This window comes from Strongylocentrotus purpuratus, unplaced genomic scaffold, assembly GCF_000002235.5.
Source record: "Strongylocentrotus purpuratus isolate Spur 01 unplaced genomic scaffold, Spur_5.0 spur5_scaffold_6, whole genome shotgun sequence".
Lineage (NCBI taxonomy): Eukaryota > Metazoa > Echinodermata > Echinoidea > Camarodonta > Strongylocentrotidae > Strongylocentrotus > Strongylocentrotus purpuratus.
The window spans coordinates 18,512,411-18,524,875 of record NW_022145612.1 but is presented as its reverse complement, the minus strand read 5'-3'; the positions used below and the strand labels follow the sequence as shown (position 1 = coordinate 18,524,875).

At 38.9% G+C, this 12,465-nt stretch overlaps 1 protein-coding gene across 4 annotated transcripts in view; it reads left to right on the top strand.

Moving 5' to 3' along the window:
- Positions 1-12,465, top strand: part of LOC754831 (transient receptor potential cation channel subfamily M member-like 2) — a 92,628-nt gene that overhangs the window by 55,831 nt on the left and 24,332 nt on the right. For all 4 annotated transcript variants that reach the window (XM_030973471.1, XM_030973473.1, XM_030973472.1 and 1 more), the window contains 3 exons: positions 531-626; positions 1,846-1,907; positions 6,520-6,619. In XM_030973471.1, the coding sequence (XP_030829331.1) occupies positions 531-626; positions 1,846-1,907; positions 6,520-6,619 (258 nt within the window). The remainder of the gene's footprint in view (positions 1-530; positions 627-1,845; positions 1,908-6,519; positions 6,620-12,465) is intronic.

Sequence of the window (12,465 nt, the reverse complement as noted above, 5' to 3'; positions counted from 1 at the left end):
ACAGTGACCGCCCAAGGGTAACACAAAAAGTGGTCTTTGTAGACAGGTGGTCTTTGTACACAGGTTCCTTTAGTACATGTTTCAATGAGAAACCATTTTCAAGGGAAACAAAAAATGTGCTTGTTGTTGACAGGTAGTATTTGTAAATAGGTGGTCACTAAAGCAGGTTTGACTGTAGCTATTCATTTGTAATACATGTATTCCCACCATTTATAGAGTGGTGAAGTGTGACGTCATCAACAATTAAATTTCAGAATTTCTCAATGTTTTCTTCATTTTCCGAAAGAGCATCAAAAATAATGTCCGAATGTCGAAAAACAATTGAATATATTAAGTATTGGCTGAGATATGACCATCTGAATAGATATATGTCCTATGGGAACTTAGTGTTGTAGTGCTCTGGTTCATAAGATTAGGAACCAGAGAACCCCCTGGATGTAAATATGATGCAATTTCACTGGAGAGACATTGAGATCAGAGGGTCACATATTAATAAACTAGACTTATACTACATCTCTTTGTATCTATAGCTATGGATGTGCACTCTATTCCCTCCATTGATATACTTCCTGGTGAAGTTCCATGAAGATGATGAAGAAGAAAAGCTTTCCGCTGCCAAGTCAATTGTGAGTAGAATAAACCATTCTTAAATTATTTGTAGAATGATCCTCATTCTTTTGTGTGGCACACAGTTTTATTTCATTTTATGTTCTAGCAGATACATATTTTCTTTATCTAGAGGCTAAACTAGAAGTCAAATATATTAGATAAAAAGTAATGTCAATCATTTTTCATATTTTTGCTCTTTTTCAGAGTGATCTAAAATGTGTGTACCATCTCACTTTAGCCAGACTGTGCACAGTAAAATGGTATCAGGATTCAGTTCTCGTACTGGTATCACTGTACTTGTGCTTTCTCAGAAACTGTAAATGTATGTAGTTCAGCTTTGTATGCTTCCTCCACCAAAGCTGATGCTTAAAGAAATTAGTTGTAGTGATATATTGATCATCATCATTCAAGATTTGATCATCACTGTTCCTATAAATTAAGTTTTAATTCCAATTATCAGTTTTGATAGAAAAGAGATGTTTGTTTTATGTGGATTTTATATCATATCATGGCCAAATAATAATAATAATAATAATAATGAATTCATATAGCGCAGCTTTTAAACAAAATATATTCAGCTGCGCTGGTTAAGAGTTCCTTTTTTTTTTTACTAAATTCTACAAAATAAGATCTCTCAGTTGAACAAATAAGTTTTTAAATTGGATTTGAAAACATTGAGAGATATAACATAGAGTTACAGACATTTGTATCTTCCATGAATTTATCATATCTCCTTAATAATCATTTTTTTCTTTACTATCACTAGTTATAATTTTCTGTTATAGAAAGATACATTTCATTGAAGGGAGTGGGTATAGTCAGTTTCCAAGTGCATATACAGCCAATAATAGCGCCACCATATTGAGCTGCTGCAGCAATTTTAGTGATTCTAAATTTCATTTTTTTAATACTATTTTGCGGCTTTTATTCTTCTGTTTGAAGACTATATTTGTTCTCATTTGCTGTTTTCTTTATATATATATATATATGTATATTTTTGTATGCTTTTTAAAAAATATGATTGTATGTTTGATGTAAACTTGCATTATTAGTCTTTAGACTTTTTGACAAGTCTTGAATAAAACCTCATTTGAATCTTGAATCTTGAATATTTCACTGTCACCAGACTTAGTGGAAATACCATTAATGTATGTACAAGTCTGCACACAGCAAACCAGTATAGGCCTATATTTTTACAACTGATGGTACATGTAGTGTCTGCTAATTTCATTTCAGATGGGTGCACTTGACCATCCCCCATCAGACAACGGAGACAATGGAATGGCCAGCCAGACCAAGTTAGTATCATATCATTAGGAGACTTCGTAAAAATGTCACAAATGTAATTGTTCTGAAAGGATTTAGATCCTGATCTGCATGCATCCACCTCTTGTGTGAGATGGATGCTGATTGGTGTAGAATTTGGGAATTTGAGAAATGAGATCATTATACGGCTCTCACTTAACTTTTTTTCTTGGTTGCCAGCCAGGCATCCTTTACATTTTTTTAGGTTGCCAATGGCCGTTTAGGTAGTCACAGTGAATAGGCTTAAAGAGGTTTGTGTATTAAATGCATAAATCTGCCGTGTCTGTCGCGCCGTCCAAATTACCATCCACCATGGTAACCATGGTAATCATGGTACCAAACAATGAAATACATTGTTTGATGACCCTATGTTTATCATTGTTTGATACCATGGTAACCATGGTGGAGGTAATTTGGACAAAAAAAGCATGGTTAGCATGGTACTTTTTTATAAGGGGCTCTACTTGAAATCTTGAATTAAAATAAACTAGGCCTGAGTCATGTCAGGATTTTTATAACCGGGTCCCGATGGCCTCGCACCGATCGGGATCTGGTGTCCCGAAATCAGCTCGCAGGATTTGTCACTTGCCTCTATAAAAAGCGCATATCATCAGTATGTCCCTTAAAAGTGACCTTTTTATCAATCAAATAAATCAATACATGCATACCTCGGCTCAGATCGGTATCTCCCATTTGACATTATTTTCATCCATGTTTAGTGCCATTATCATGCCTCTAAAAGTAAAATAACTGGGGCAAAAATTGAACGACAACATTCGAGTTGCCATTTGGATTCATGCAGGTTGAATAAATCTGGTAAAAAAAATATGAATGTTAGAGTTATAAAACGGCTTCCAAAAAAATTCTTTTTTACAACGTACCGATCAAATATTTTTTTAAAGACAAAATAACACTGCATGCTTTTTTTAAAAGCGGAAAATTACGTGGTAATCACAACAAGTTTTGATACTGATAGCTGTTGGAAGGCAAGTTCAGACTATAGTCACAGAGAAAATGCGCAGTGCACCTCGTTAGCTGTAATGCGTGCCAAAACGAACCCAAACAAATGTATGCGATCGTAACAAGAAATCATTCAAAACTACGGGAGCACAATTGGAAAGACAACTGCTCAAAATTACCATGATCAAATACATAACTTGGACAAAGAATTCAATAGTCGTCCAGGAAATGCCACAGAAATTGTGATAATCGAGGAGTAACTGGGTACATTTTTATCGAAAGGGGCCTGCTGCAGATATCTAATCGCTATACTCAAAGCCATTGTTATACTGCTTTTACCGTAGAGGGTGGTATATTGTTTCTAGCCTCGTGCTCAATTTAAACACGTTATTCTGCACGGACATCGCAGCAGGCCCATTCCGATAATAATTGTACCGATAATAATCATCCACATATCATCCCCTATATTCCCTACCCTAGTAAAAAAAAGAAAAGAAATGGGGAATATAAATTTTCTGCTGCCAGATGTACAGTACAGATAAATGAAATGCACACGAATTTCAATTTCAGTTTGAAATGTTCAAATACTTTCATATTACGTAAAAATATCAAATGCAATGTACATGTACACCCTTTGGTGAATGAGAGCACGATAATTTTCTCAAGATTTTCTTGTGAAAACTTTACTTTGAAAAATGATTATCAAAATTTGGTTAACATGGCGAGAATAATCACAAAATAAGCTTTGATTTCATACCTCTATTCACAAAAACTATATAAAATTGCAGCAATCATGATGGAAATTGATTGCAGCTTCGCGGTGCTTTTTAGCAAATGGTCAAGGTTCAGCTAATATGATCTATCAAAACAAATTCAACCACCAAAAACCTCAACCCCTACGCTCCGTCTCGCAACAGCAAAAATTTACATGTTTTCGCGTACACGTGTGGCGACATTGTAAAGCCAGGTGGATTGACGTGTTTCATGACCAAATTTTTGTGTATTTACACAGAGATTCAGCGCGCGTGCGCGCGCCGGCCCAAGAAATGCACACAATGAATACAAAACTTGTAGAGAGCGGCCGCTTGTAATCGTTATGGGGGCGATTTGAGATCATTTCCTTTTTTGATCTCGACCTATTTTTTTGGTTGCCAGCTGGGCAGTGTATTTTTTATTTACACGGCAGCAAGGGGAATTTTTTGATTAATTCCAATGAAACCGCTCGCGAAGAGTCTCCACGTCTATATTAGATCGAATCGGGGTCGCAGTGCAGTGTATTAGAAAGGGAATTGTGCTTAACGTGTACATCTAGAGAAGGAAAACAAGAAAACAAAATTGATAGATGTCTTATGCAATAAACAGAGACAACAGTATGATATTATAGTGAGTGTAGCATAATAAAATATGCAGATGACATATACCAGTTACATTGCATCTGACAATACCGAATCATATACTACGACGATAGATAACTTTGTAAAATGGTGTGACGATCACTCCCTTAAACTAAATATATCCAAAACAAAGGAACTGATAATAGATTTCCGACGAAATGCTACTGAACACAGAACAATTTCCATTCAGGGGAAGATGTGGAGCAAGTACAAGAATATAAGTATTTGGGTACGACCATAAGCAATTCACTAGACTGGTCAAAAAACTTTCAACTTATTCAAAAGAAGGCAAATCAGAGGCTATACTTTGTAAGGACCTTAAGAAAGCTAAGGGTAGACAATACACTAATTGTTCTTTTCTACAAGTCCCTAATCCAGAGTGTTCTGACGTACAACCTAGTCTGCTACTTTGCTAATGCAACAAAAATTGACCAGAAGAAGCTCAATAAACCCAGGAAAATAGTTCAACGTATACTAGGGATAGACTTGCCGCTACTTGATAATCTGTACCAAGAGAGAGTTTCATCTAAATTAAGACAGGTTATGCAGGACCCCACCCACCCACTCAACGAGAACCTTAAATTTAACCGTTCAGGCATACGTTTGTGCGCACCGCGCACACAGAAAACCCGTTTCAGGCAATCTTTTGTTCCCAACGCCATTCACCACTTCTATGCACAAGCCCGGAGGTCTGGAACTCAAACGTAAATACTCCTCTCAACTTTTACTTTGTTCTGAATTTAATTTTCGCTAGGGCTCATAATATTAAACTCACCTATATTCTCAAATAAACAGCAAGCTTAATGTTCGAATTTTTCACCTGGAATGCCATGTTAATGTTATACTGCAATCATGTATTCCTTTTGTTCTGTTTCCATTGCAACAATTATTTTCAGAATGTAAGTACGTTTGTAACGATGTACATTTGATAATTATTGTATTATGTACTGTTCTTGTATTATGTATATATGTACAAAGACTGTAAACCAGTGAAAAAAGAATTTCCCGAAAGGGACAATAAATTTTCAATTCAATTCAATTCAATTATATGCGACACCATGGCACAGAGAGCGTGAACATATACATGCCCTCAGAGGCCCTCGGCCACGTACCAACGATACACAGTACATCGACAACACAAGTCATATTCAGTACAAAATCACTGTACACGCACTACAGACTAGACTCCCCGTGAGCAGTTTCATTGGAATTATAATATAAAAATATGCCGGGCAGCCAAGACGGGACTTTTAGGTTGCCCAGTGGCGTTTTAGGTGGTCAATGGCACCCAGGCAACCGCTAAATTTGAGCCCTGATTATATCAACTTTCCCATGCTAATTCAGAAATACTTTACATAATTCCCAAGCTTCCAAAGGTGGAGCTTCCCGGAGTTACCAAAGGTGTAAAGTACCAACACAGGTACCCTTATAAGTATTGTTTTATTAATTTAGATTATACAGTCTGTCGAGGAAAACCTGCTATTCTCTTGTCCCACCTATATTCCATTGAAAGTAAAAGCATAATACAGTCAAACTGATCATAGCAGCCACCTCTCCATAAAGACCACCTGTATACAGTGGTCATTTATGTCCCTCTGTAAGACAAAATGTGTTGTAGAGCAATTATAAAATTGAAAACCCTTACAAATAGATATGACCTTGAAATGTATTACTGGAGAGGTTCACCTCATGGGTAATGGAATTTTGAAAATGAATTATTTCTTCACAATCGGTTGAAAAATCACCCGCTTTGGTAAGCTAATGCAGTATGAGGATATGGTCAGAAATTTGTATAATGTATCTCTCTTGTTGTCAGGCTACTTGAGAACAAGAATGGACATCCTGCCAAACCCAAGCCCAGTGAAGATGAAGATGAAGATACCTTCAGCCTTAGGCTAGCATACCTGCCAACCCTCCCGAATAATCCGGAATAGTCCGTTTTGGGGGATTTCTAGGACCTGAAAATCTGGAATATTCTTTATTGTCATTTTTTTTTTTTTTTTAAATATTTTTTATTATAATTTATTTTGTGCTAAAGCCAAGTTAAGCTTGTTTTATAATGTGCTGCGATTTGAGAGTTCACGTATTGTGTGCGTTGAATGGCTGCATGATTGAGCAGCAAATTTTTATTCGTTTTTTGGTACAGATTTACCGCGTATTGCCAGTTACACCGCCGCTGCAAGTGTGATTTCTTATTTTCGAAGGCATACTGTGCTAAAAATTCCTAATTCTTATTTTCAAATGTTGGCAGGTATGGGCTAGACATTAGGTACAGTGGCGTGGCTCTGTCCTGGTGGCAAAAATTCAAGTTCTTCTACGATGCGCCAATGAACACTTTTAGACATAATGTGGTAAGTATTGTCACATCCTGACATATAATCACAGGTTAAATGAATGAGAAATCACTCCAGTTCTAGAATCACATTCAGGGTTGTTTTACAATCAGGGTACACAATAGAAAAACTCACGTTGATGGCCGTTAAAACAAAAACAATAAACAGCCAAGGAAAATCTTCCTCGGTCAACCATTTTGCACGGTTAGATCAACCTACAACAGCGATGAAATTGTTTGAAACGAGCAACTACTTTTCAAAATATGTAATTATATGCCATTTTTTGCACATTTTCGCTGTCTCATTTCACTATTTGCAAAGTTTGAACATGTGCATATCTGACATACAATCCCCCAAAACATTATCAACTATCAAAATGAACTCTTCCAATGGGTCTATGTAAGATCTGAATTGGGTGTAATATTTTGGCAAATATTTTGGCATATATTTTGGCAAATTTTGACTTCGCACCAAAAATGAGGTGCAAAATGTGTCAAAAAATGTCCTCTCCGAAACCAGTGTAACAATTTAAAGTACGACTGCACTCAATGAATTATTTTTCCTCCTTGAAAAGAGTCACTAATATCCTTCGAAATTATGATATTAATTTTTCCCACACTAACTCAGTTTTTTGGTAAATGCGTGTTTCAAATTTGTTTGTCAGGGGTGTGTCAAAAAGTTCCTCTCCGAAAAAGTGACATTTTTTATCAGCACTCCTTCAAGAAGAGCCACATTTTGAAACCAACTTATGTTATTAGAAGACCTAACATTGTTTTATCATGTGCAATAGATAATATTTTTTTTGTTTAATATTCACACTGATTTTGAAGGTGTCAAACAAAATGTCCTCTCCGACCCATAATCAGTAGATGGATAAATGACTGTAATAACAGTCTACAAAGTGCATGGATTTACAAAAACTAGCCTAATTTTAATTCATCATGAGGTGGGTATTACAATCTAACATGTTCCTGTTATTTAATGGGAGGTTTTTTAGCTCATCCGGCCCGAAGGGCCCGATGAGCTTATGCCATGGCGTGACGTCCGTCCGTCCTTCCGTACAGTCCGTCAACAGTTTTCAAAATACTTCTTCTTCGTTATTTTTCAACCGATTTTGATTCTGATTGTTTCATATGATAGGGCTAGGCAGTCAGACTGCAACTTGCGTGGGGGAGCTTCCGTGTACTCATACGATATTCATAAACACCACACAGTGCGCACATTCTGTATATTAATGAACTCGCTTCTATCGCTGATATCTTGCCTTTTCTTTGGTCAATGTTAGAGGTTAGGGTCTTATTTTAAAGAAAATACTACATATTTTTATATTCTTGTGATGAAATAAGTATACTTTATCGTACATGTTTTAAAATGCTCACAAAAGCTATCTAAATTTAATTGCCTACCTAATATTTTTATATCACCATAAGAAGTAGAATGTGTTCTTCCTATTTTGGACATTTTCAGATTATTTTGAATTTTGATCGAGTCAAGTTCCAAGATTTAAAATCATGTAGCACATTTACGAGTTCGCCCAAAATGGAAATATACGTTATCCGAAAATGGCATAACCTGATTGATTGGTTACGGAAACATGAAGGGTCACGCAAACTTTTGTTTGAGCGACTAGCGGCTGCTAACTAGGCCTAGGGCAATATCAACACTAGTTTTCCGGCATATTTTCGTCAAATTAACGAAACATTATTAGTAATGCAGGTTTCAGTATTTAATGACCAAACTCTTGCAACAATAATAAGAATAATTTTGTCATTATTACGATGTTTATCGATATTTTCGGTTTTTATGCCTCCGTTACGAAGTAGCCGGAGGCATTATGTTTTCGGGTTGTCCCGTTATCAGAGTACAAAGTTTCAGGTAGTCCATGTCTGGCAAATATTTCCATCAATGCCTGTACAGTCTTCTCAGCTGTCGTAGACTTCATCACAGTGTATTCGTAGAATCTGCTGTAGTAATCCACTACTACCATGATGGATTCCCCTGTCGGCAAAGGTCCCATGAAATCAATGGCTACATCTACCCAAGGTCCTGTAGGTAGCTGTGTACTTCTAATTGGCTCTGGCGGGTTGCCTCTACTGGTAATTTGGCATCCATGACAGGTTTTCACAAACTTCTCTGCCTCTTTCTCGCAACTAGGCCACCACACCTTGGATCTCAGGTTTTGTTTTGTACCGACAACTCCCAAGTGTCCTTCATGAGCCAGGGACACGATTCGTGGTCGCAGTGTGTTCGGAATCACTAGTCTGTTGCCTCTCAACACCCACTGTCCCACCCCACAAAGTTCATCCTTGATAGGCACATATGATTTGTATGAGCAGTGATCCCATTGTCCATTCTGGATGCAGTTTCTAACCTCTTTCAATTCTGGATCCTGCTCTGATTCTCTCCTGACCTTTCTAGTGGTCACCGATCCTGGAGTAGACTGAATGGCGATAAATCTCCCAAAGCTCTCGGCTTCCATCTCCATCTTCGAAGTTGTAGCAGGTACATCTCCGGACAGTAGTCTCGACAAGAAGTCTGCTATGTTCATTTTCCCTTCTACGTGTACAACCTTGTACTTATAGGACTGCAACCGCAACACCCAACATTCAATACTTGCACACGGCTTAGAGAATATATCACTTCCAAAGGTTTATGATCAGTTACCAGCTGGAATTCAGTACCATAAAGGTAAGGATGGAACTTCTCACATGCCCACACTAGTCCTAGGGCTTCCTTCTCCGTTTGGGAGTACCTTCGTTCCACACTAGTCAATGCTCGGCTAGCGTATGCCATGATCCTCTGTCCTTCTGCATGAGTCTGCACCAACACACCTCCCAGACCAACCGGACTTGCGTCTGCTATGACCTTCGTTGGTGCCTTGGGGTCATAGTATCCTAGAGTTCCTGCACTCGTGAGGGCGGTCTTCAGTGCATTAAATGCCTTCCGCTGCTCAGTGCCAAATTCAAAGGTTACATCTTTCTTAGTCAATTCTTCTCAAAGGATCAGGCAGAGTAGCAAAGTCTGGAATAAACTTGGCACAGTAATTCACAAGTCCCAGGAAACTCCTCATTTCTGTTGCATTCTGGGGCTCCCTCACATTGGCAACTGCTTCAATCTTGGCCTTGGCAGGATTCAAACCTTCACTAGTAAGTCTATGCACCATAAAATCCAGTTCAGTGACCCTGAACCTGCACTTCTGAGCATTAACTGTCAGTCCTGCTTCTTGTAGTTTGGCCAGGACAGCCCTGAGCCAGGCATCATGCTCTTCACGTGTTCTTGCATGAATGATGATATCGTCTGAAATGTTGGCTACACCTGGAACTCCTTGGATGATACGTTGTATCTCGTACTGGTTGATTTCTGGAGCGGCATTAATACCAAACAAGAGACTCTTATACCGGTACAATCCACAGTGGGTAACAAATGTTGTCACATCTTGTGATTCATCTCAAGTTCTAATTGATGGAAGCCCCACTTTAAGTCGATCTTGGAGAAAATCTTGCTCACAGTCAATTCATGCAAGACGTTTTCTACGGTGGGAATTGGGCGTCTTTCACTCTGTATCGCCTCATTTGCCCTATGCATATCTATGCATAACCTGATGTCATCATTGGGTTTCGGCACAATAACCACTGGGCTCACCCAAGCAGTAGAATGCTCAACCGGCTCTATGATGTCGAGCTCAATGAGTTCCCTGATTTTTGTCTCGACCATCTCACGAAGACAAAAAGGTGTCCTTCTCACTGGCTGAGCAATAGGCATGACAGTCTTGTCTATGGCCAACCTAACCTGTCGTCCGTTCAGCTTTCCTACGCCATGGAACACAGGATCAAACTCACTCTTGAGGTCTTCATACGACTGTGACAGTGAGTTGACTTGAGTAGACTGCACCCCAATTCGAAAAATTCCTAGCTCCCGTGCAGTGCTTTTATAAAGAAGTGGTTTCCGTTCTCTTCGATGACGACAAACTCCGCATCAACTTTCCTACTCCCAGTTTCAACACAGGTCGTGAAACAGCCTATAGTGTTCAGATATGCTTTTGAAGCATAAGGATACAGCTTTCTACGACACTTCCTTGACGTGCACACAATTCTCTTCGACTTGAGTGTCTCCCACAACGATCTGTCGATGCATTGCTATCGCTGCCACTGTCAACGATGCAGTCACACCGCCAACTATCACCTCAACTTTCTCATGTTCACTAGATATACCATATACTGCAAACTGATAGTTTTTCTCATCTGTGTGCTTACAGTCACAATCACCGGCCTCATCACTACCTGAAGAATCACCTCCAACATGACGAACTCGACCTAGCTTTCTTCGATTGAGGTCTATATCTATGTCCAACAGCACTAGATCTTTCCTTGTCTTTGTTCATATCATTATCACTACTTCTACTGAACTTGCCTGTCTTCGTGGTCTTGCATTTCTTTGCAAAGTGATCTCGACCTCTGCTCTAGCTGGACATGATGAATCACTGCTAACATGGCCTTAATTGCCACGTCCACTGTCTGCACTAGGCATGGACTTATCTTTTTGTGAATTCTATCTGGAGCTGAGCTGGTGCACTTGACCATCCAATTTCATGGATTGAAATTGATTTTCCACAGCCTCGAAGCTTAATTGCTGCAATTTTCAATGTTTCCTTGAGGGTCAGCACGTCTCCCTTCTCCAACAGCTTCCGTCTCAGATTGTTGGATTTGCAATACTGGACCACTTAATCCCTCATCTGATTTTCAGAATCTGTTCCAAAATTACATCCTTCCGTAGACGTAATCAGGTTATAAACCAAGCAACAGTTTCTCCCTCCTTCTGGCTCATCTGGCGGAATACATGGTGCTAGAATGTTGCATTTGTCTTCACAACATAATGCTCCTTCAAAGCTTTAACAGCTTTAGCATAATCTGCTTTACTGAATGTTTCCCGAACTGATGCTCCAGCACTGTATAGCAACAATGCCCTCCTTCAAGTGAGTTGCGCCGATGTCGTCTCGTCTTCAACGAATAGCCCTAAGCTGTCCCCGTAGGCATCAAATTCCTTGTACCATATGCCTCCCAACATGCACTGATGTCACTCGCCTCACCGCTCGGGTAGAATGAATTAACACCCTTAATTCCTGCGAATTCAAAACCTCCAGCCGCCATTCCCACTTCAACGATGAACACAGTCCACCAAATTTATCCTCGTCGCCAATGTCACATCCTGACCTATAATCACAGGTTATTCACGGCTAACAAAAATAACAAACAACCAAATTTGCGTTTATGTCGTGGCTTTATTAACATTTTGAGATGGACGCTTATTTTGCACATTTTGATTTTCTGGGTGTCATAACAACATAACACAGATATATTGAATCATAAAAAATGCTTACAAATGCAATGCTAGGCCCCCCGCCTATGAAATCGAGTGATGCCTAGGCTAAACTTATATACATTAAGTCATTATATCAGCCCCCCGCCTATAAAATCGAGTGATGCCTAAAGTTATGCTAGGCCCCCCGCCTATGAAATCGAGTGATGCCTAGGCTAAACTTATATACATTAAGTCATTATATCAGCCCCCCGCCTATAAAATCGAGTGATGCCTAATAAAGTTATAGAATATAGATGTATATATATACCAGCCTCTCCGCCTGTAAGATCGGATGATGCCTAAGATTAAAGCGTGACACCCTGAGTTTGAAAGTGTGTAGGTACAACTAGGTCCCCCCGCATTCAAATCGAATGGGGGCCGGAAAACTTAAGAATTGACATGCGAACAAATTCGACTGAATATACATTGGCAACCCCCTCGCATGTAAAAATTGAGTGGGGTCGAAAATTATCGGATGACAATTATTGATCAATAAACTTATCAGT